The sequence below is a fragment of the Triplophysa rosa genome, linkage group LG1 (assembly GCF_024868665.1).
Source record: "Triplophysa rosa linkage group LG1, Trosa_1v2, whole genome shotgun sequence".
Classification (NCBI taxonomy): Eukaryota; Metazoa; Chordata; class Actinopteri; order Cypriniformes; family Nemacheilidae; genus Triplophysa; species Triplophysa rosa.
The window spans coordinates 29,061,805-29,086,703 of record NC_079890.1 but is presented as its reverse complement, the minus strand read 5'-3'; the positions used below and the strand labels follow the sequence as shown (position 1 = coordinate 29,086,703).

The following is a 24,899-nucleotide window of genomic DNA, read 5'->3' as shown; positions in this document are numbered from 1 at the left end:
TGAAATAAACGCCAAAGAAAGACGCCGGGTACAAAGTTACATTAGGTGTTCTACTGAAACAAACGCAGCATCTTAAAATGCATGCGGGGACACACTTCAAACATTTATATTTTCCCCAAACTATGACATAGGTTTATGGGCAGCGATTTACTATATTCTACCTGTCAACCTTATAGACGTTTCGTAAATAGACGTAACCTTATATTAATTATCAACCTGGACATTTACTTGTTTCTATTAATTGTGTTAATATTGGCATACTTGCCTAACTTGTTATTATTGTTTTGTGCTTGCACAAGGTTTGTCATCGAAATGTATAAAATACACTTTATATGTTAAATTATTGTAAACGGAAGTTTGACAATTATAACGTTTGACAAAGTTAATATACAACTATTTATTTATTATTTGAATCATAAAAAAACCGTTTACATAATTAAAATGTTAATACATATATTCGGGAGGTGATCGAATGGGAACTGTCAACTCAACACAACACATTGCAGGGGATCTATTTTTTCATCCGCTACTGTTGGCGCAAACTGGGAGTAAATGTGCGCTCAACAAAAGCAATGGGTCTTACAGTAGCTGCCTACACATATAACATAGTACACATATTTACAACGACATAGCTGTATTGTCAATATATATCGAAACACGAGTAAATAAGTATATAAAATTGTACATGGGCTGCACAGGAACGTGATTATTGAAGAGCGTGATTATATTTATCATTATGTTCACTTTACCAATTTTATTAGACTAAAGTTATGAAAAGCGTACAATATAGACTAAAGTGGTCTAAACGACTTTCCCTTCTGACCTTTTAAATGAAAAGGGATACATACACTCGACCGGTTAATGATGACATTATTTTATTGTCACAACGAAAGATGAAGCTTCACAAAACTCATAGTGCCACCTGTTGGTCAAAACAAACAGTCCTAAATGAAGTCTTTCGAGATTAAAAGCTGTATTGACCTGTTTATTAACAGGATAACATAATAAAATAGATTCTATAAAAAAAAACAAGGCAATCCAGTAAACTCATCAATCATTTTCACACCCCAGCAATCACTGCTTCATTAATGTTATTTTAGTGTTATTTGTTGATGTTTTTTTTGGAATTCATACATTTACCCATACTGTTTAAATGTAGGCTAACTAATTATTATCAGCTGATTTAACGTAAAGTTGTCTTTAAATGTATAGTGTATTATGAATGCAAATGCTCTGTGCTCTATCGATATACTGTACGAACGTTGTTTGAATACATTTTGTCCCCATTTTTTAGTTACCAACGTATTACTTGTATTAATAACAACCTAAGACAATAACAACATAACCTAAGACAGTCTTCTTACAGAAGTACGAAATCTTGAATTTTGGGGGAGATCATAGATTCCTGGTCTCAACAATAGCTTCTCTTTTTTTCCCATGAGCCTTAGCGCTTCATGCTGCTATGTGTGTTTCTGAATCACACTGATGGTGTTTGTAAATAAATAATCGAAGATTTTAGAAGGTAAGGCCGAGTTTCACTTTTTAATTCTCGTCGTTTGTCTTTTTTATGTTGCAACAAAACCAGTGAGCATTTACAGCTTTTTCCTCGCTTCGTTTCGAAGCCGCTTACTAGTTTTCTTGTTTTTTTAGCCTGTTAGCAGCTAGACAGAAAAGCCGACCGCTTAATAGATTTTTAAATAACATACCAAATATAGAGACTATATATGAATGTTTGTGATGATTTAACGTTAATGTGCTTCTCACCTGCCTAAAATTACATTTTTTTAGTGGTTAAAGAGTTCAGTGATAACGTGGTGTGTCTGCATTAGCCAGTTAGCCGGTCTGAGTCTGCAGTAGCCAGTCTCTTGCAGTCTCATAGTGTGCTTGCTGGAGGTGCTTCACATGGTCTGCAGCACTATAGTTTGTTTGATTATAAACTTCCCACTACCTAGTCTTGATCTATATCCTCTTTTGTGTGCAGTTAAAATCACAAGATTTTGTGACATTCTTTATAGCACCTTGGTTTTCCCAAATAATGTAATCTAGTTTAGGTTTAGTTATGTATGTTTGGGCCCAGTATTAGTTAAACTGTCATTGTGGCATTTGTAGATAACTTGAAGGGATAGTTCACCCAAAAGTGAATCATGTACTCGCCCTCATGTCATTCCAAGCCTATATGACTTTTTTTCTGCAGAACACAAATGGTATTTTAAAGAACATTGCCCACATTGACTTCTATTGTATGGACACAAACCCACTGATACATTTCTTAAAATATCTTCTCTTGTGTTTCAAGTCATGTACAGGTTCTGGATGATATGAGGGTGAGCAAAAATATGACAATTTTCATTTTAGAGTGAATTATCCTTTTAAATGGTTATATAAGCCACTAAAACTCTCTTTCCACCAGATGTCTGAGCTGTTTATGGAGTGCGAGGAGGAGGAGTTGGAGCCATGGCAGAAGGCGATACCAGAAATCAATCTGATTGATGATGATGATGATGATGAACCAATATTTGTTGGTGAAATCTGTAGCTCTAAGCCTACAGTCAACACAAGGCCAAGTATAGCTCTTATTTTATTTGCACACAGCCATTTATGTCCTTAAAGTTAACTTTCCTTGCTTTAACTTTTCCTCTTGTACTCATGATGTTTATCATTGTGTTTCTCATTTTTGTAATAATCAGGGGCTGGTAACCAGCAGAGTCAGCGTAATGTGACGATCCAAAGCCCCTCATCATTGGCATTGCCTCAAAAGACTCCACAGACTCAGTCTGGGGTTGCTTCAGGTCCTACAATTATGTTCAGAGGTCCAGCCCCATCCGGAGGCAACCCTATCCTCATACCCATCAACCCTTCTCAAACAGCCCCGCAACCCATCATTATTAACAATCAGGTATTTTTTTAATGCAATCTATCTGCCACTGCTTTTTTAAATTTCCCATGTGAATTAGTGTTTTGTACCAAGTAAATGCTATTCACAGTGATGCAGCACAAAGAAGCTTCTGTCTGTGACAGACAGTTCAAACGTGTAGCTTGTTTTTTTCGGTCTTTGGACCAAAGAAAGGATTTTTTGGAGGCTGGACTGTTTGGCCCAGGTAATGTAACGTCGTGAAATTTTGTTTGTTTCACCAGGGTTATATTGTAGCATCACCACTCAATCTCAACAACAGCAGCTCATTCATCACCTCTTTGGGGTCACAGTATCCAGTGGGAACAACTATCACTGTTGTTCCAGGTACACCGTAGAGCTGTTTTGTTAATTGATAATATGTCAGTTTTAAATATCTAAACCATAGTTTTTAACTAAGGTAATTATGTGATTGCATGTTAATTTCTTGAGCAGCAGGTCAGCAGATAATTCCGCAGGCCATTGCAGCACCAAAGCCAGGGGTCATTCACAGGCCTCAGGTGCAGCTTATCCAGGACAATGTGGTGACCTTGTCCAATGTACGGGCTCCTGCTGACATTTCTCAGCTATCCCACACCACTCCAGACCATCGGCCCGCTCGTACCTCGCAAAACAAACCGGGTATTATTCCAGCAAGTCTAGCCAAGCAGAAAACCTCATCACTACAAACTATGAACAACAGAGGTATGTATGCTTTTAATCCATCAGCCCACAATCACAGGCAATAACAGAGAAAAAATGGTGATAATCTGGCATACAGTGCACAATTTCTGCTCAGATTTTTGCAGTCTGAGGCACTACGGCATAGTCAAGTTCTAAATTAAGCCTTGTCTGTGAAACCGGGTTTATGTTCAGTGTCTGTCTTTTACCCAAATAGTTAAAATATACCACAATTTGGAGCTGTAAATGCATGACTAAAATACAGTGAAACCATGATATATATACTTCCTTGGCATTTTGACACATTAAAGCAAGGTTGGCAATCCTGGTCCTGGAGGGCCACAGCTCTGCACAGTTTAGCTCCAACCAGCTCCAACACACCTGTCTTGAAATTTCTAGTAATGCTGAAGACCTTGATTAGCTGGATCGGGTGTGTTTGATTACGGTTGGAGCCAAACTCTGCAGAGCTGTAGCCCTCCAGGACCAGGTTTGCCCACTCCTGCATTAAAGTGATGTTTCATTTTTGTTATCCACAGATAATGGCACAGTGACAAATGACACAAACAACAGAATAGAAAAGCTCGACACAGGTAAGCGTTTGTCAATTATGTATTACCAGAAACAACAAAATCAGCTGATCTTTAATCTTTTCTTCTCTTGTTGGTCATTGACAACTGCAGATTCTGAGTTTCCCTTCAAAAAGAAATGTCCGAGATGTCAGAATATGTTTGGGCTTCAGGCTTTAAAAAATCATATAAAGGTTGGTATGTTTCCTTGTGTTTCTGCTTGTTTCTGCTACTATCTTGCCCATAGTAACGTTTGTCATGTTCAGTTAGGCAAGCCCAGATCTAAATATTAACATCTAGAGACTATGATATATGCAGGAAACTTTAGCGTTGAGATATTATGACAAACTCCCTTTTATATTTTTCAGATTTGCTGCCCTCATTTGTTCGACTCTGTGTTCCCTTCAACGTCAAAACCCGACAAACCGGCCACAGCAATTGTAGTAAAAGTCAATGAATGTGACAAAGGCAAACTTATAATGCTGGTTTCAGACTTCTACTATGGGAGATGTGAAGGGGACTCATCTCTGATCCCAAAAGTCAAGATAACCACAACCACCTTCAAGTGTAACAGCTGTTTAAAAATGCTCAAGAACAACATCAGGTATTCATTTTTATCGAAAACACAATGCGTAACACTCCACTGTGTTATCTCCTGTACACGGTCTGTTATTTTCTGTCGCACAAAGAAAGTTTTCTTGGTTTCGATAACTTCTGTGCAGATCGTTTATGGGTTTGCACAGGAGCACCGTACAGCCAAGTATGCATGCAGCTTAGAGGAAACATTGCTCATGAGAGCCATTAGCCACAGGAGCCCAGAGATGGAGAGAACATGAGTTGGAGACAAGGGAGAATCAGCCGTTCTCAGACCCCATCACTGGATTCCCCCTCAGATGGATGACATTATCAGACCCCCACTCCCTCTAGGGGCCCCAGATGAATAATGGAGGGTAGTTTGGCTGCTGTAAGAACTGTTCCTGTGATTAAATAACTTTGCTCAGCCACGGCGTGAGAAAAGCCTCTGTAAGCTTCTTTTAATGGGGAGGAGCGTTCGCCGCGCACCCCAAGTTCTGGCAGCTGGGGTCACAGTTCAGCCGCATAAAAATCCCTATTAGGGGAGCTGAGGTTGCAGAACGTGCTGACTGAAAAATGGGCCGCTTCACGTCAGGGCGCCAGTGGCAGACGAGGCAGAGAGGCTGGAGGCAGCCTGAGCATCACATCATTAAACAAACGAAGAAGAGCAGTATAATTGCTGGCATTATAATGCCTATTATGCACAGTTAGAATGTGAACTTTAAGTAGAGTATTTGCTAATTTGTCTCTCTAAATCCCATGGGAGCTCAAGTGCTTCTTGAGTACACACAAACACAGACCTTGAACTGTTAAAAGGTGACTTAACAGCGAATGTTTGAAATCTGGCTAATTGCTTTAAATTGCACATACGTTTTATGTTGTATTCTCAGAGGACATTGCACATTAGCTATGCATCTACATGGCATTTCGCTCTCCCTTCAGACATATTTGAATATGAGTTGATAGTTCAAGCCACTGCTCTTTTGTACCCTCTGATTCCTATGTAATTTATAGACAAAGCTGGAGTTTGAGAAAATAGGGCATGAACTTAGACGGCGGCATGATTCACAGTGCTCTGGGGATGCTCTGTGTTTGTTTTTAGATGCCTTTTGGGAAAAACTCCACTTTTTAGTGGTTCACCTGTTTGAATGTTCTACAGCTGTTTGACGTTCACTTTTCACACATCAAAAGCTTGTTTGGTTCTAACACCTTCATCAACAGCAGTCCCGCTTGTGTCGCTTATGTCGCTTGTGTCTAATTCGCTCCAGGCAGCAGGTGTCTGTTGAGAGAGTCATTTAAGTCACAGTGTCATTAATGTCACAGGTTGCAGGTGTCCCCAATGGCTTGTCACTCTTACTCTCTGTTATGGTGGCATCCCACTAGCTGTCTTGAAACAACTACATTTTGTTTGGGGATGTCTGACATTTTGGCTTTTTTGCTACAGTTTAACAAACTTTTGTCACACTCAACAAGTTTAGTTAAAGGTCCAGTGTGTAGTTTCTTGTAGGATCTATTGACAGAAATGCAATATAATATATATATAACTATGTCTTCAGATGTGTATAAAGACCTTACATGATGAAGCGTTTTATTAGCCTTAGAATGAGCAATTTTTATCTACATACACTGCGGGTCCCCTTACATGGAATTCACCATGTTGGTTCTACAGCAGCCCTAAACGGACAAACTGCTCTACAGAGCATTCGTAAATACGTTATCTCCTTTGGCAAAGAAGCGAAAACGTGACGACATCTTGGTCCTGTGTCAGCCACTGTAGTGCTTCGAAAGGGAGGGGAGGGGTGAGGAGTGAACCTTTGGTTGCAGTTCACAACCTCACCACTAGATGCCGCTAAATTTCAAACACAGGACCTTTAATGTGTGTGTGTTTTTTAAATGTGTTTACTTAAAGGTATGCATTTATAAACACTAACTTTATTTTCTCGACTTTCTTAAAAAGTCTATTAATTGTAAGAGACAACATGCATAATTAACATTGATAATAAACTCTTTGTCATATGTGGTTTTGTGTTTTAGTTCAAATCCAGCAGAACAAATAGTTTGCCTGTTTTTCAGTGCGAGAAGCTCATTGGTCGCTGAGCGTGTCTCACTAACTGACACACTCGTCCTGCTGTCATCTTTCTCGCTCAGGTTCATGAATCACATGAAGCATCACCTGGAGTTGGAGAAGCAGAACAGTGAGAGCTGGGAGAGTCACACTACATGTCAACATTGTTACCGGCAGTATTCAACTCCATTTCAACTCCAGTGTCACATAGAGAGTGCACACAGTCCATTTGAGTCCACCAGTAAGTCGGCAACAATCTACTACAATTCCAGCACATTTACAGCTTGTCAGGTGATGGGAAACCTAACTGGCGTCCCACCAAAGCAATTTGTTTTTACAGGCACCCTGTACATTTTACCATCATTTCCTTTGGAATCAAGATGGTGATAAAAAGCATAGATGAAACGTGTTCATTACGCACAATATGCATATTTTGCACTTTTTGTTAAGTTAATGCTGAAAAGAAGGTTTTAAATGTGTTATATTCTCTTTCCTAAGCAAACTGTAAAATATGTGAATTGGCTTTTGAGACGGAACAAGTTCTTCTGGAACATATGAGGGACAATCACAAACCTGGAGAAATGCCTTATATGTGTCAGGTAAAGCTTTTTCATTGTTCTGTGACATTGTTATTCACGTACTTGATTCTCACATTTTTTCTTCTCTTTTAAAGGTTTGCAACTACAGGTCATCCTTCTTCTCTGATGTGGACAACCATTTCCGCACAGTTCATGAAAACACTAAAGACCTGCTTTGTCCCTTTTGCCTGAAAGTCCTTCGCAGTGGCCATATGTACATGCAACACTACATGAGGCATCAAGTAAGTGTTTCAGTTCATGCATTTTTATTTGAATTTTTTAGGAACAGGTTAGGAATTGGAAATTACTATTCTACAGTTTTATATTTATGCATTTAGCAGATGCTTTTATCTAAAGCCAGTTACAGTGGACTCAAGGCATGCATTTGATCAATTTGTGTGTGCCTGGGGAATTGAACCCATGACCTCTGAGCTGCAAACCTCGTGCTCTACCAGTTGAGCTACAGGAATACTCTTATGAACCCAAGACTGTATGTTATGTCGTTTTGACATGCTTTTGGACAAGGCTTCATCTGTTTCCTTGTCTATGGATTTGGGGCTCGAGACTTCGCTGATATGAAGTCAGCACATTGGCTCTCACGCCAAGGTTGGATTGATTCGGTTGTCTGCCGAACACCTTGGTGCAATATATAACAATCTGACAGTGGCGGCCTACTCTCTTCGCTTTCCTTGGTTATTCCTTAAGGGCTTTTCCCTGGCAACAGCAAACCAGACCAACCACAAGACAGGCAGGAGGATGAAAAAAAAGACTTCAGATCTGACTTGTAATTGAAAACAATGGTGTGGAATGATGTGTATTAGAGATGGATCTAAGAAAAATGTATGTGTTTACATTAAATACATGGATAAGTTATAGTTAAATGTGACTTTTATTAATGTACTATGTTTCTGGTTGTGTTTTGTAGAAAAAAGGCATTCAAAGGTGTGGGAAGTGCAGGTTAAATTTTCTCACCTACAAGGAAAAAGTGGAACACAAAACACATTTCCATCGAACTCATAAGAAGCCAAGGAAACTTGAAGGGCTGCCTCCAGGAACCAAGGTATGTTTGAAACCACACCCATTAAAACAAAATACGATTAGCGATTCAATTATATTTACAATTTTTCAAAATCTACTTTTCATTAGTGTTACTTTATCTTTTTAGGTGACGGTTCGGGCCTCACTTACTGGCACGCCTATGTTTTCCGACAGTTCGAGCAAGGCCTACGTCGTGCCCACAAGTCCCGAAACAACCAAACATTCCAGCAGAACAACAACAAAGACAGCCAAATCCACCTTGAATGGTGGAAAAACAAAACAACCTACAAACCAATTAATGTCGAACCGAACCCTTCACAATAATGAGCTTAAACGTTTAAAGTGAGTGTGCTTATTAGTCTCAATGTGGTGAGCCAAACTCATTTTCTTCAGATGTACATTAACATTTTTTTTTATTTTACACAGACTTCCAGAAGGGAAATATACGTGTGCCGAGTGTCTCACTTTGGTTGTGAATCCTTTCATTCATTACCCTTTGACACTGAAGTGCACCATATGCAGGTACAGAACAAGTTGCCAGAATGCATTTGGACAGCACATGATCAGGTAAATAAGAAAACATGGATATACTCATAGTAACAAATTAAAGTGGTTAGATCATTTATACAATGTTTATGTGCAGGTTTCACAGCAGTTCTTCAAAAACAAGATTTGGTAAAGTGAGGAAGCCTCCGCATGGTCTACGGTAAGTTCAGGTGTATTTGTCAGCGTGCACGGTTTAACAGTGATTGAGAGTTTGTTTGAAGATTATTAACTGCTTTAAGTGAAAGAGTTTTTTCTTTCCTCCGTTCAAGGAATCTGACGCTGGTATGTCTCAAGTGTGATTTTTTGGCAGACGCCTCTGGCGCTGACCAGATGACTGAACATTTGCTCAACAGGCCAAACCACACCTGCCAGGTCATCATGGAGCCAGGTATGATGTTTGGCCATGAAGGAACTACAGAGAGTTCTTTTTTGTGTTTTAAATGGTCTTTTATAATGTTTTATTTCTGGCTTTTTAAAGTTGCCAATGGAGGAGCAGAAATCAAGAGGTAAGAAATCCTTTGTTTGTATTAATATATGCAACATTTAGTACGCTCTGATACACCATTTATTGTGAAGGTGAAATAAAAATATGCTGTTTTTTGTTTATTTGCACAAGTTTAGTTGTAATAAGATTGGAAAAGGGTTTGATTTGTCTTGCTTAGTTTTGTGTATTGTTTAAGCTTGATATGGGTCTCTTTGAAGAAGTTCTGGTACAGCTTTTCTTTGCTCTCGTTGCATAGCACATGATGTATTGGTGTACAATGACACCATATGCGTATTTGTATTTTTGTTAAATGTAGGGGTTAGGGCTTTGAAAAAGAGGGGAAGTAAAAATAGACTGGGAAGTGTGGCTTGCCTGATTGAGACAAATTACCGTTTCTGATGAAATAGGGGTGTGAATAGAGAGGCCCTGACCTATGAATTGTCTAGAAATATCATTTATTGTAAAAAATGATGTCTGTTTTTCATTAGTGTAATTGGGATGCATATTAAGTGGTATTTGAGAGACCTTGCTTAAATTAAAACATGAGTTTTGGCATTAATTAAGGCTGAAGAACACATTCTTATTAATGTGGAGTGGACCACGGAGAGGGGTTCTTATGAGTTGCTGTGAGAGGGACATATAAAAATATTTGTACTACTTACTGTTTGTTCTGCCTCTTTCTAATTCTTTAGACTCTTAATAAAAACACGTTTTTTCCCCTGTACTATTACTGTAATGTGGATGAAATAAATAAACTGTTAAGCATTTATATAATTGCAGTATTTGTTGTAATACTTTGTTACTAATAATGTTGCTTTTAATTTATGCCACTTAAAAATATTACAGTCGTTTGATACTTTAATGAAAATTGCACAGAAGAACAGTGGGAATTACACAAATACAAAAAAGCTAAAGTGACAATGTGAAACACTTTATTTCATGTCAGTTAAGTCAAGAAATATAATGATCAGAGACATAGGCTTCATTTTCTTAATTTGTTTATTTTATTTTGTGTGTAATGCGGCCTTATCTTGTTTGTGATATTTTCCACACATTGAATCTAAAAAGCTTATAGCAATGTTGCATTCATTGTTTATCACTCTCCCTTTCATCTCTGTTCATTTTTCTCTTGTTTGACCCATAATTCAGGTCATTGGAGACCAAAGACTATGACCAACTACTTTGCGTAAAGAAAGATTCTGAGATAATGGAGGATGAGACAGAGTTTATTCAAATCACTGATGTACAATCTATATCAAACATGGACAACATGACTGCAGATGATTGGTCACAGGTTTTTGAAACTGAGCAAAAGGACTCGGATAAGTTAAATGATGAGACAGTGGAGACCACACCCAATGTGTCAGAAGAGAAATCACCCAAGAGCCTTCCCCCTCACTCACCCTCTGAGGCTCCTGTCAGCCCCGTGCGTTCCCTCACTGATGAAGGTGGGGTAACTCCCTCTGACTTTCTGTGTACAGCTGATGAAACGGAGTCTGTGAACACGGACTCACAACTGGAACCCCTCACACCATCTAAGGTCCTAGAGGACAACACCACTGAGAACTCACAAATGGAGACAGATGGTTAACTGTAACCCAGTACAAACAGGAACAAGGATTTCTGGAAGCACAGGAAGACTCTAGAAGCAGCAGAGTTTCTCGTGGCCTCTCTTTCCATTTTTGATAAAATATACATTAATAGGAACTTCGATTCTGGATCCAAAATGAGATGAAAGCATTATGTTTGTGTAAATAGTCTTATGTCTAATGTTGCTGTACTTATATAAATTTTAAGATGCAGTGTCTAGTCTGAAACGGTGTTGCAAGGGTAGTGATTGTGAATGTTCTTATACATATGATTGTTTTAAATCTTTTTGCCCCACAGTTATGATCTGTATTTGGACTGGATTTGGTTTTGATAGGACAAAGACCAAGTTCAGCAATTTCTCAGTATACTGTACTTTTAAACAGTAAAATGCCTCACGTTTTTATTATTTTCATTATTTTAGTGATTTTGTTTCATGTTTACGTATTTCATAGGACCCTGGATAGAGGATCATTTCTTCCATTACTCGAGAATGAAAGCAATGTAGAGTCTTTTAGAGACTGTTTGTCTTATTCAGTAATAAACTTTTGTAACGCATTTATTCGAGTCGAGCGTTCTGTACTTGCAAAAGGCATGTTGATTCACAACAATAATATGATCAGAAATAGCGTTAACTCGACCTTTTTCCAACCAATTTGACGTTTTTAGGTGAAGAACACCCTCTTGTGGTGATATGCTGTTCTTATCAATGGGCAATAATAGAAATATAAACGCAATTCGTATGTGTTTATTTCATTTACCTTAAACATTAAATACGTCGTTAATTACAGAAATTTTACTAAACAAAGAAAACATTTTTTTTATATGTACGCGTTAAATGACGTCACTCTCAACATGGCGGCGCACACACGCTGCTGTTTGTGGGTTTATAACGCCTGTCTGTAACCTTGCAAAAATGATCTGCTAGTTTGCGAAAACTGGTTAATTTAGTGAATAGTATGTGGACGTATTATTTCGGATTATGCAAGGACTGGCTTGGATGACGGAAGAAATGTGAATGAGTCTTCTGCCTACTGCTTTCTTATCGGATAACTTAATAGAGAGGCAATGTTTGTGTTGACTGTCAACTGTTAAAGATCGTTGGTGGCATTAATGAAACCTACCTTCAGAGGATGCGGAATCTAAACTCTTTAAAAGTAATAAATCATGGACGTTTACTATCCCAAAGACTTCGTGGATACTGCATCACACGTTCTGAGGCGTCATGTTTTTGTCAAAGTCATGCCAGTCGTGGGAGACGTTTTGTAACTCACCTACAGTCTGCTTCTAAACCACCCTGGAGAATATTGTTCTTTGGAAGTGATGAATTCGCAGTAGAGTCATTGAAACGACTTCATGCATCCCGGTAATGAAATAACAGTTACAGAAAATTAACCGTCGGCCATGGCTCACTATGGGGCCGTAAGATGACTTAAGATATTTTTGTGTGTTTTTATAACTAATGTACACCCATCTATTTATGCCAAGCTCTAGAATAGTTGATCAGGTAGAAATATTGTAATGTTGACAATATGGGGTCCTTAATGTGAAAACGGTTAAGATCTACAGGTATAAATCACTATTTGTGAGTGTTTTGTTATTGATGTTATTGTTTTGGTTTTCACGTAGTGATGACACAAAAGCTGGATACAAAAGCATAGATTCCATTGAGGTTGTGACCTTGACCAGAGATGCTCCAGTCAGAAAGTATGCAGAGCAGCACAGACTTCCACTTCACCAGTGGCCTGATGTGGATTTAAGTTCAGGGTTTGATGTTGGCGTTGTGGTGTCCTTTGGCTGTTTGATTAAGGAGAACTTCATCAACAAAATGGCATAGTAAGCTATGATGATTCCGAAAATACATTGTTTGGTACAGTGGTTGTTTGCAACAAATGAACGATTTTGGTGTTGAAATGTTTTAAGAGTGCGACCTCAGCACATAGTAACCAATGATTTGTTTGTATTTACTTCAGTGGAATCCTGAATGTGCACCCTAGTCTCCTGCCACGGTGGCGTGGTCCAGCGCCGATCTTCCATACAATTCTACATGGTGATAGTGTCACTGGAGTAACTGTTATGCAGATAAGACCCAAGAGGTAGAATTTACATAACTGTGTATACTGTAGCAGTACTAATACAAATGTTAGATAAAAATGGTCTGGTGGCTTTTGTTTTATGTCAGATTTGATGTGGGCCCCATTCTCCATCAAGAGCTGTGTGAGGTTCCAAAGAACTGTACCGCAGATGAACTGGGAGCAACTTTGGCGGTTGTGGGTGCCAGACTGGTAACTTTCTCTCACCCCTTTGAGATCTGTAGTTTTAAGATTTATCATATCAGTAAGTGTAACTCGACCTACTGATTTTTTTTAAGGATGTCATTAAGATAAGACAGTAGTCTGATGTTTTATGTATTTCAAACTGTTCCATTATTCCTTTACAGTATTGTTCCATTAATAGTTTACATTCATTTTATTATTTATTTTGTCATGTTTTAATCATTAGTTAATGGATACTTTAGCACATCTTCCAGAAAGGATAGCAAACCAAAAAGAGCAATCTAAAGAGGGTGCAACCTTTGGTAAGTGTGTTCTTTGTATTGTGGATGATGATAAAACATTTTATCTTCATAAACCTACCATCCCAATAACCAAATATTCTAATTGTCATCAGCCCCAAAAATTAGTCCCAGAATGGCCTGGATAATATGGGAGGACTACAGTTGTGAGCATATTGATCGGCTGTTTCGTGCAATTGGATCTCGGGTAAGAAGTAATTTTTTTACAGCATATTAATATCCATAGGCCTGGTTTCACAGACCAGGCTTAAGGCTAGTCCCAAACTAAAATGAATGTGTGACCTGTCTTAACTGAATATAACTTGCCCAGAAATATCCTAAAATATATCAGTGCCATTGTTTTGTCTCGAGATGCACACCAGTAATGTATTCTTCTAGGGTATTTTTATAAAAGCAACATAAAAATGTTAATTCAGCCAAGGCATAGTCCTGGCTTAAACTAAGCCGTGTATGTGAAACCGGACCATAATGTTGTTTTAATCAACAGCACTTTTTTCTGTTGAATCAGTTTCCGTTGAAAACCATGTGGATTGGCAATCCTGTTAAACTTCTGGACTTCATTGGCAAATGCAATGTGATGTTCCCAGGTAACAGGAATTACATACTCAGTGATTAAATGACTGTGTTGTCCTACTGAAAAGACTAAAATAAGCTTTTTTGCATTTTTCTTTGCAGCTGCTCCATACTTAACTGCAGTGCCAGGGTCTGTCCTTTATCAGAAAGAATCAAATGCTTTACTTGTTCGCTGCAAGGTATGCCCATGAAGTTATTAGATGTATTACTGTATGTGTCTTCTGGAGCAGTAATACTTTCAATATCTCCCAAAATTGTAGAGCAGTTTTCTTTATTGACATTTATCCATGCTGTTAATACATGGTCAATAATTTCATTCATACTGGAATAAAGTTGAAACAAATGCAAGTAATCCCAATAGCCTGTATTAGTCACTATTGTTCAGGTGTGTTTGAGCATTTAATTCTTAAGCGTTCCTTTTTTTTATTTTTCACAGTTGAACATTGCTATTATTGTTAGGTATATGAACAGTGTTATCTTGAGGTAGAATTGTTCACTCCAATCCATGTTGTGCCTAACATTCCCTTTACATGTGTTGAAATCACTGTAATGCAAGGTCTCACACAGCCTATTGCTTTAATGTCACAGTGTTGAAACTCTGTAATTCATTTATAGAACGATTTGGAAAGTGCCAATTACTTTTCACCCGTGGACACGCATGCATTGAGTTTCAGGATATATGACACTGTACTATATATTTATGTATGTGGGTGTAACTAAGGTGTTGTCTTACACTGTATTAGATTAGATTAATGGTTTAAAATAGTACAATCTATTGATTTTGTGTTAAAGTGATACAGAGTTCAACATTTACATGGTTCATTACAAGAAATGCATTATCTCCTTTTCCATGTAATTTCTTTATTAGGATGGCTGGGTTGGATTCAGATCAGTGAAGTTCAAGAAAAAACTGTCGGCAGCTGATTTCTTTAATGGATATCTCCACCAGAGTGTGCTGAAGAAATCTCCATCCCCAGACACCTGTCTCTTTCAAAGTTATAAAGAAAGAACTCATTTGTCAGGAGGACAGGACAATAGCACGCTGCTGCAGAATAAGACTTCATTTTGAAGGGTAGCATTAGTTCAATCATGAAATGATCAATTAAGTATTGAACAGCTGCTTCCTATTAAAACATTTTTGTCTGTTTTAAGACAATGTTGTATTTAGTAACGGACTATATATTTACCAAACTCTGCACATTTATACAGTCGTTTGGTAAATGAATGTGGACACAATAAAATGAGTTTTGGTGATTTTTTGAGTTTCTTTGATTTATTGCTTCATTTTATTGTTTTTACCAATAAGTAAATGTTAGACACAATGTCGGCACACAAATTTTTCAGTTTTTGATACTGTACTTCATACTATTATGATAAGTTTTTAGAAATGATCTATGTTCTCTGATTTCTGTATAAATGTCTATGTTGTGTAAAATGTTACTAGTTTAAATGAGATAAAATGCCGGAGTCAGTTATAAACGGAGGTTGGAGCCCGCTGCAAATGGGTGGGTCAGCTGCAAGTGGTTGTGACTTTAGCTTCTATTGGGCTGTACAAACCTCCAGAGGATTCTGATAGGTTTATTTAATGTCATGTATTGTAGTATTGGCTCATGATCCACTGTTGGTGGCAGTATATTTTGTATTTTCCCATAAAAAATTTAAGACTAACCCAAACCCTAAACATAACTTGCATGAAAGGGCAGCACAATCTGATGGTAGCACAAACTGTCAGAACAGCTGCAGTGATGTAATAATGTTAATAACTGGTATCAAAGAAAAACGGTAGTGCTGCAGTGGCTCAGGCAAATTATGGTTTCTAAAATGAAAATACAATAATAGTCGTAATTATTAATTTATATCAGTGTAAAGACATTTATGTTGCTGTGTGTTTATTTGATGAAAATTGTATTAATTGGACTAAAACACTAAATAAAAAGGTTTATTTTTCGGGGTTTGGTTTTATTGTTTATTCATTTGATGCATTTTAACAAATTGTGATGAAAACAAAACTAAAGTACGATGAGAATTTAATATTTAATTACTGTCTTTACTTCCTGCCATCCTCATTCAACACTTAATTCATGACATCCATGTTCCATACCGTGAGACAGAAAGCTCATATTTGTTTCACATTTACACTGCTGACTTTCAAACCCACAATAATTAGGTTCTCAGAGTTTCAGGCTTATTTCACTGAATTTTTCAATCAAAGAGGAGAACGTATTCTGTCAATGAAGAATGTTAGATATGGTTCGCCTGAGTTCAATGAGAAAAAAGGGCTGGCCTCAAAACAACGACTTGTCTTTCACAAACCCAAAGCACTAACCACTACACCACTTGCCCTACTGAATGGGTAGGGTTGCCAACCATCCCGTATTAGCCGGGACGTCCTATATATTGAGCCTGCCTGATTTGTCCCGTACGTGACTTCCCATGTCTCGTTTATTGACTGCTCCGCGGATTGAAGCAACAGCAGCAGCAGCAGCAGTGGTGGTGATCAAGACACTTGCGAATGATATTGACACCTGCCATTTAATCACAGCCCCTCTGACGCGCATCAGTTTACATAAAGTAGGCCAAAATGCAGCATTGTTTCTGAATCTGCAAAGCATGCATCAGTCACTCACACGCTTCCTCAGACCTCTGCGTCACACACACTCACAATGACGTCTTGCCTATGCTAATTTGCACTGCTGCACAGATAAAATTTTGTCCCGTATTTCATAGTAACAAAGTTGGCAACCCTATGAATGGGCCAGCTTGAACCTGAAGCTCATCAAGGCTAAATTTAGTAAGCTATAGCAGAGGGAACTCTGCTATATACCGTCATATACTGTACATTTCCCCCTGTGTTCCATGAGACAGAAAGTTCATACTTGTCTCACATTTACTCTGCTGTCTTTCAGACCCACAAGAAGTAGGTTCTCAGAGTTTCAGGCATTTTTCACATTTTATTTCAATCAAAGCAGGAGAACATATTCTGACAAAAGAATGTAGCTGTCAGATAAGGTTCCCCTGTGTTCAGTGAGAAAAAATGAAGGCAGGCCTCACACCAATGATCTGCCCCTCACAAACAAAAAGCACTAACCACTACACCACTTGGCCCACTCGACAACCCTTTTTGATTCTGCAGCTCAACAAGGCGAAATTTTGACAGCTATAGCAGGGGGAACGGTATCTGACATTTGAGAATTCTGCTGTCAGATACTGTTACCCTGTGTTCCATGAGATAGAAAGTTACATGATCTTTTTTTTTATTACAAAAAATCTAACCTTTCATTAGAGAAGAAGAATTTTAAATGGGGGGAATCTCAATGTTTTTCACAAAAACACCACAGACGAGAAGCACCAATATGGCGCTAGAAATCTGTAGGGCCTGGAGGAGTGATTCTGTCTTGTCAGATATTCTCCAAACTCATTAGGCATTATGGGTGAAGACTCAGAGCTGTAATCTTGGCAAAAAAGACGGTTGCAATAAGTAGGCTATTAGAGAATTAGAGAAAAACATTTATTTATTAGAATTAGAGTATTAGAGAAAAACATTTATTTCATGAGATTCCCCACACCATTTAAAATAGGTTCGATTTTCGTATTTTTTTTAAATAAAAGATAAAAGGCTTAATGATGCAGGTTTATTTTCACAGCCTTCTTTGGTCATATTTACTTAGGGTATGAATAATTTTGAGCACAACTGTACTTGAAAATACCGCATCATAAACATTTACGGGGTTTAGCTGCTGCTGTCAAATATGTCCCGCCTTCTTGTCGCTTTGCATGATTTTAGGCTGTCGCTCCTCAAATCGCGCTTTATGATTGGCTAAACCTTTTGTTTATTTTCTTCCTCCGAAGTCAAGTTCGGTTTCATTAACAACCTGTCAAATCCGAGGACAGCTGTGAAACCGTCAACTCGTCCCATTTCACTTAGTAAGTAACGTTAGTCACCACAATGAATGCCGTTTAGCTCTGCGTTACTGCATACAAGCAATAATATTTTTGAAACTGAGGTTAACTAGCCGCGGTTGTCATTCTGTGGTTATAACAGCTGCAGAAAGTGTTTACATTGAGCTAACGAATAGCCGTGTTGCTAACTAACAAGCCCACAATGACGTTTACGTTACGTGATTTCTTGCAGGTTTATAAATCTCAAGTGGCATTGTTTCTTTTCTCCTTTGCTTTGTAGCTCTTAGGGTTAGATGTGCACGTTGTTATGTAATTTGAGTTGATGTGCCTGTTTACTCATGTGGTGTTCACGTTAGTGCTTTGAGACTGTTAACGTTACCTAGGAACTTGACACGTACGACGTGCACATGTTTAATACTGATTTTTAACTATTATTCAAGCTGTATCATCGCTGTGCTTTGCTCGTATTTGTAATGTGAATTTTTGTAGACACAGAGTGATATTTGTGTAAGTTTTATATAGTATTTGTTTGATAAGAACATAGCTTATAAATACAGCATGCAGGGCTTCTATGTATTGTTTTTTTATTAGTATTCTATGACCAATTGAACAGGTGTAAGTAGGAGATTTTGAGCTTCTAATGCTTCTGAACGTCTAATGCGTTGTGTACCTGAAGGATAATCGTGCTAAGCATGGAGCTAGCTTTACCAAAGTGTGCCAAGACCAAAGTGGATTCATACTGTCAGTTCAAAATAATTAAAAACAATACAAGTTTTATTTATTCTAAAGCTTGGGAAGAAAGAAGAGAATTTGTTACTTAGTTTATCTGTTCCCAAGTATATCATTAAGCAATGCCTTTAAAACTTATGTACAGTGTGATCTGAATTCAGAGATGTCTTCAATCTCGTATTTTTCATTTGTACTGATGTGAGGTTTTCTGCTTATTCAGGCTTATTAGACCTTACAAAGTCTGCATATTTGTTAACTCTTGCTGCCAACTTTATTACATTTACTGTTTAAGTAGAACATACTTTTTACAGTTTAGTAAAGAGAGGAAGAGGCATAATTCTTTCAAGCACTATGACATACAATAAATTGGTACTTGTTGGTGTTGGGTTAGGGTTATTGTTGGGGCATTGTTTAGAGACGTTTTCCTTGCACAAATTTAAAATATGTTTAGATGGTTATCTATATTCTAAATTTAGTGGAAGTGGGTGTTGATTGCCTCATCTCACAAGTTGGATGCCATGGCACAATAGAGAACAGCTCTGTGGCCTGTGGCCAGTCTGGAAAATTTGCTGACGTTAGGGCTAGAGGTGTAACATGAATGTGAGTATAATAATGAAAATTAGCTGTTTAATTCTGTTAGTTTACTAGGACTATGTTGGCCACAAGTCAGCATAATAAACACCAGTTCTATCATAGATATCAATACAATACTGTTTATGCGTCCACTGGATCACTCATTGATCAAGTATTTTTTCTCGTAGGAAAGATGCTTCATTTCCTCGTTTTGGTCGTTCTGTGATCTGGAAAAAGGTTCTTCTGAATTATACTGAAAAATAAACAACTTCCAAAAAAATGAGTCCGTGTAACCAGTCTAGCAGTATTCATACATTCCAATAACCATTCACCTGCACCCGGCCAATCCTCATTCAGCCACATTTTCAACAAACTGACACACGCACTCTCCGCCGGTGAGCCCACTGTCGTTCCTGCAGGCTGGGTACGGAGCTGGTCTGGCCGCGTGCCCCTCCAGCACTGCGTGTTAGTGTGAGATGGGGCGGCAGGAAGCAGAGGGTTGCTGCCGCTGCGGACTGTAATGTCAGAGCCCAGCAGCCCCGGCGAGAGCCAGCGCGGCGCTCCCAGATTCTTCGTGGGCTGCGCGGAGGATGAGAGCGAAGGCCTGGACGACTACGCCAGCATGAGGACAGACATGGAGCTGTACGAAGATGACCTGGAGAATAACTCGGTATGAATATAGCGCAGATGTTTCTGATGGTAGGATGTCGCAGGAAGTGCTTAATGTGCCTGGATATTTAGTAGTCCGAGAACAGTAGCTTTGGTATTGATAGTGTCCCAATGCCACACTTGATATGGCCAAAGTGTGTCGCATTTGTCGTTTTAGGTTTCGAAAGGGTGCTCATGAGTGCTCTCTTTATGGCCTCTGTGAACCCTAGATGTGCCCTTTGCCGGGCCCAAGCCAGTGTAGTATTTTAAAAGTGTCCAGTCGATGCAACAGTAGAAAAACAGTAACTACTTCATAGCCATGCAGTTTTAGAAAATGAGTCTTCCTGTAATCCTTTCTAAACTGGCAGCTCAGTCTTTCTGCCCTCACTCTTCAGAGTTGAGTATGTTCGGATATGTCTCACTTAAACCCCTGCTATTTCTGTCAAGCCTCCAGAGTGTCAGATCGTGGTGGGGATTTGCTGTATGATGAAGAAATCAAAGTCCAAACCCATGACTCAGATCTTGGAGCGTCTATGTAAGTTTGAGTACATCACCGTGGTCATCTTTCCTGAGGACGTCATACTCAATGATCCGGTGGAAAAGTGGCCGCTCTGTGACTGCCTGATCTCTTTTCACTCGAAAGGTACGCCTTGTGCTCTGTGTGAGCTTGCCATTTTGAGCTGGTCTTGGTTCAGGTTTCTTCAGTGAAACCCCAACCATAACATGAGTTAAATCAGCTCATAAATCAGCTTTAAAAGGATAGTTCACCCAAATATAAGGATTGTCATTATTTATGTCGTTTGCAACCTTTATATGACTCTTTCTTCTGTGGAACGCAAAAGGTTACCAGCATTCTTCAAAATATCTTCTTTTGTGTTCCACAGTCATACAGAGGTCAGTGTTCATTTGTGGTTGAACTCGCTTCAGTATGATGATCTTTGATAGAGGGTGCTCCTCTAGGTGCATGTTCCTGCATCCCCTGACTAAAATAAATCTGTCTACCCTTTTTTTGGTTGTGTGTTTTGTACTTGAATATTAATATCTGTATTATTATTATTATTCCATACAATCAACAGCAATGCTTTCTCTTGAATTAGGTTTCCCCCTGGATAAGGCAGTGAGTTATGCAAAACTCCGTAGTCCGCTGCTCATCAATGACCTTAATATGCAGTATTACATACAGGACAGGTACACCATTGAGGAACTCACCACGTTCTTCACAAGCCAAACCACAGTTTTGCATATTTCCACTTGTGTGTACACACACATTTCAGCATCCTGTATGATTATTTGTAGGCGGGAGGTATATCGTATTCTGCAAGAGGAGGGAATAGATCTGCCACGCTATGCTGTGTTAAATCGCGACCCTGACAAACCTGAAGGTCAGTTAGAGCTTGATGTGATGTATTGTTAGTATGTTATTAAAGATTTTTTATGTATTCAAGCATTTGTCTTCTTGTCATCCTGCAAATCTTTTATCCTAGCCAAGTGTTGTTCTTTGTCTTTGCTCTGATTTATTTAAGTCTCTGAGTAAATGTAGCCCCTTTATGTAGAGCAAATTTAAATGTTTTAGAGGCCAGACATGCAAATATCACTCTAAGGCCTGCGATGTGAACATTCGGCATCCGCTGAGGCATTATGATCCTGGCAACTGACAGTCCTCTGAGGGTGGATAGCTAAACAAATTGACTCTCCTCTACCCCAGTGACTCAAAGTGTTATATTTACCCAAGTATAAAGTCATATCTTAAACAAGGAATCTGTTGTAGCGTTCATCTGTTCTGATATTGTTTCTGTGTTTTGAATGCAGAATGCAGCCTGGTTGAGGGAGAAGACCAAGTTGAAGTTAATGGCGAAGTCTTTCTCAAACCCTTTGTGGAGAAGCCAGTTTCTGCAGAGGACCATAATGTGTACATCTACTACCCAACTTCAGCTGGAGGAGGCAGCCAACGCCTCTTCAGAAAGGTCTTTGTTTTTGCGTATTATCCCACACGTAATGCTTTAACCCATACAGGCATATCATTTGATCCTGGACCCAAAATAGAGACTTTGATGCTGGGAAGCAGAGAAGAGCATGCTGACTTTTTGTTCTGGCTGCGTCTGTCAGCTGTTTTTAAAGATAAAGACATAATTGCAGAGTTTATCCTACAATCAGTGTTGGGGAGTAACTATAATTAGATATGCTACTAACTTCTCAGAGGCAAGACAGTGGCTCATGTGTGTTTAAAATAGCAGAGATTTTACACTGGATGTTTTTTTACAAGTAGCAGTATTGTGTGACCAATGGCTTCATCATTGTTTTTATGTTCCAAGAAGTCCCTGCATGGTAGTTGATATATTCTCTTTTGTATTTTGTTTGGTAACTACTGCTGTTTATTAATATGTATGTATAATTTTTAGTAAGATATATCATTTGATGGGTATATAATTTAGCTGTATCATTTGATACAATAGTTAAAGTGATAGTTCACCCAAAAATGAAAATTCTGTCATAATTTACTCACCCTCAGATTGAGGAAGAAATTTGGTACAATGTCAGTAACCGATCTCATTTCCCATTGAATTCCATAGTATTTTTTTTTGTGCTATGGCAGTCAATAGGGGAAGAGATCTGTTGGTTACTGACATTCTTCCAGATATCTTCCTTTATGTTCATCAGAATACAGGTTTGGAACAATCTGATGGTGAGTAAATGATGACAGAATATTCATTTTTTGGGTGAACTGTCCCTTTAAATGGTAACAGTGTTGCCATTTATGCTGCCTACAATAATGTGAATAATATTTTATTACTCATAGCACACTGACACAAAACAGTAGAGAAACATTATTTACATGTGAATGCTTCACTGTTTCAGATTGGGAGCAGAAGTAGTGTTTACTCTCCAGAAAGCAGTGTGAGGAAAACTGGCTCCTATATTTATGAAGAGTTCATGCCAACTGATGGCACAGATGTGAAGGTACTGGTTTTCCCTGTTCTGTATATGGTCTTCTTTTATTGAGAAATGTTTTTTTTTTATTCATTAATTTGCATAATTTCATAGGCTGGGATAGAAATAGCCTTTTACAGTTTTACTTTGGAAAATATTCATTTTTCTTTGGTACAGGTGTACACAGTAGGGCCAGATTATGCTCACGCAGAGGCTCGTAAGTCTCCTGCTCTCGACGGCAAAGTTGAGCGAGACAGTGAAGGCAAAGAAATTCGCTACCCGGTCATGCTCACTGCTATGGAGAAACTTGTGGCCCGTAAAGTGTGTCTGGCATTCAAGGTCAGACAAACTTCTTGGTTCTTGCTTCTAGAAGTACAAAATGTTCATGTTTATGCTTTATGTATTTCTTGGGCTTTAGGCATTACTTGTCATTACTGTTTGGACAGTTAAAACTGTCCATGTTAATTTTATTCTCAAAAACTTGTTTGTAGCAAACAGTGTGTGGATTCGACCTCCTCAGAGCAAACGGTCATTCATATGTCTGTGATGTCAACGGCTTTAGCTTTGTGAAGAATTCAATGAAATACTATGACGACTGTGCAAAGATTCTAGGGTAAGGCGTGATTATAATCAGATAAGGTTTAACATTTTTTCAAGTTGATTATTTGTGTGGATTTAGGGCTTGATGTACTTTCTTTCAGAAATATTGTGATGAGGGAGCTGGCTCCTCAGTTCCAGATCCCCTGGTCCATACCTACAGAGGCAGAGGATATTCCTATTGTCCCTACGACATCAGGCACTATGTAATAATCACATGCCACTCTGACACTTTGACCTTTGTTTTACTAAATTAGTCTATGCTATTCATTAATGGTAGTATGATTTAGGTCCCATCTTATATATCAGTTTTATTTTTATCAAATACACTAACGCAATCTCTATTTGTGAAATATTTTTAATCTCATTGGACTAGATAAAAAAATGGCATATTTGTATTCATTTTGTACACATTTTATCATGACATTGTTGAACCTCTGTAGATGACTCCTGTTGTTGGGTTATATCAGAATGACTTTGTGGTTTTCTCTGGTAAGGATGGAGCTGCGCTGTGTGATCGCTGTGATCCGTCATGGAGATCGAACGCCAAAACAGAAGATGAAGATGGAAGTGCGGAACCCCATGTGAGCTCTTGTCACCTGATCAGAACATCAGTCACAGCATCATTGGTGGATTCACATAGCGAACAAAAACTGATTTTTCTTTCTGCAGGTTTTTTGAAATTTTTGAAAAATATGGTGGCTATAAAACTGGCAAACTGAAGCTTAAGAAACCCAAGCAACTGCAGGTAACGATTTCCTTGCATTTTCTTATAATGTTGTTGCAGTTAAATGTTGAATTTATTGTCAAATTCACCCCACGTCTGTGTGATTTCCCACAGGAAGTTCTGGACATTACCAGAACACTGTTGGCAGATATGGGACAGCATACTGACTGTGAAATTGAAGAGAAGAAGTCCAAACTTGAACAACTGAAGACCGTTTTAGAAATGTAAGCGAACGTAGGATGGTAACTGGGTCATGCTAACGGGCACACTTGCAATGTACTTATGTGGCCTGTCTTCAGACATTTTCTACAGAAACATTTACATAGCTAAGCACGACTTATAAATCTTGTTTAGAGTTTTACATTAATGTATACAGTTGAGTGCTATTTTTCGATTTCAAGTGTATCTGTAGATGTCTTAAAGGAGACTCAGTAAATGGATATGAACGCTATGCACAATGATGATTCCAACATGCAGTATTATTAGAATCTCATTACTCAGAGTCATTCTCTGACACAATATAACAACAGTGTCACATTTCTGCAGACAGGAATGGCATATACAGTACACACTGGATGAATTTCAGAGCAGATGATCTGGCAGCTGTTTGGGGCATGTTAATATAGACATCAATCAGGAAC

The 24,899-nt window shown here is 38.5% G+C and overlaps 3 protein-coding genes across 11 annotated transcripts in view; all 3 read left to right on the top strand.

Annotated features, from left to right (window-relative positions):
- Positions 1-1,435: 1,435 nt before the first annotated feature.
- On the top strand, positions 1,436-11,560 carry znf280d (zinc finger protein 280D). Of its 2 annotated transcripts, XM_057345934.1 has the most exons (19): positions 1,436-1,522; positions 2,297-2,324; positions 2,411-2,564; positions 2,688-2,896; positions 3,136-3,238; positions 3,347-3,595; positions 4,108-4,161; positions 4,252-4,331; positions 4,506-4,741; positions 6,859-7,016; positions 7,274-7,374; positions 7,449-7,595; positions 8,279-8,413; positions 8,519-8,733; positions 8,818-8,958; positions 9,035-9,097; positions 9,207-9,325; positions 9,416-9,443; positions 10,571-11,560. In XM_057345934.1, exons 2-19 carry the CDS (start codon positions 2,319-2,321, stop codon positions 11,010-11,012), a joined length of 2,640 nt encoding a protein of 879 aa, XP_057201917.1. In that variant the 5' UTR covers positions 1,436-1,522; positions 2,297-2,318; the 3' UTR covers positions 11,013-11,560. The 2 variants fall into 2 exon arrangements, with proteins under 2 accessions (XP_057201917.1, XP_057201926.1); XM_057345943.1 differs by lacking the exon at positions 2,297-2,324 and having other exon boundaries at positions 1,440-1,522.
- Positions 11,561-11,741: 181 nt separating this feature from the next.
- Positions 11,742-16,100, top strand: mtfmt (mitochondrial methionyl-tRNA formyltransferase). The gene is made up of 9 exons (XM_057337359.1): positions 11,742-12,374; positions 12,638-12,844; positions 12,982-13,104; positions 13,191-13,293; positions 13,511-13,586; positions 13,679-13,770; positions 14,092-14,170; positions 14,259-14,335; positions 15,025-16,100. The coding sequence occupies exons 1-9, from the start codon at positions 12,142-12,144 to the stop codon at positions 15,223-15,225; spliced, it is 1,191 nt and encodes a 396-aa protein (XP_057193342.1). The 5' UTR covers positions 11,742-12,141; the 3' UTR covers positions 15,226-16,100.
- Positions 16,101-18,019: 1,919 nt separating this feature from the next.
- Positions 18,020-24,899, top strand: part of ppip5k1a (diphosphoinositol pentakisphosphate kinase 1a) — a 31,839-nt gene continuing 24,959 nt past the window's right edge. For all 8 annotated transcript variants that reach the window (XR_008964793.1, XR_008964810.1, XR_008964827.1 and 5 more), the window contains exons 1-13: positions 18,020-18,080; positions 19,547-20,028; positions 20,454-20,649; positions 21,104-21,194; positions 21,303-21,388; positions 21,816-21,970; positions 22,863-22,964; positions 23,112-23,273; positions 23,426-23,547; positions 23,636-23,737; positions 24,029-24,115; positions 24,204-24,279; positions 24,373-24,482. Coding sequence is in view for 5 of the 8 variants with exons in the window: in XM_057358660.1 (XP_057214643.1) it covers positions 19,879-20,028; positions 20,454-20,649; positions 21,104-21,194; positions 21,303-21,388; positions 21,816-21,970; positions 22,863-22,964; positions 23,112-23,273; positions 23,426-23,547; positions 23,636-23,737; positions 24,029-24,115; positions 24,204-24,279; positions 24,373-24,482 (1,439 nt within the window). In the remaining 3 variants the exon portion in view is untranslated. The remainder of the gene's footprint in view (positions 18,081-19,546; positions 20,029-20,453; positions 20,650-21,103; positions 21,195-21,302; positions 21,389-21,815; positions 21,971-22,862; positions 22,965-23,111; positions 23,274-23,425; positions 23,548-23,635; positions 23,738-24,028; positions 24,116-24,203; positions 24,280-24,372; positions 24,483-24,899) is intronic.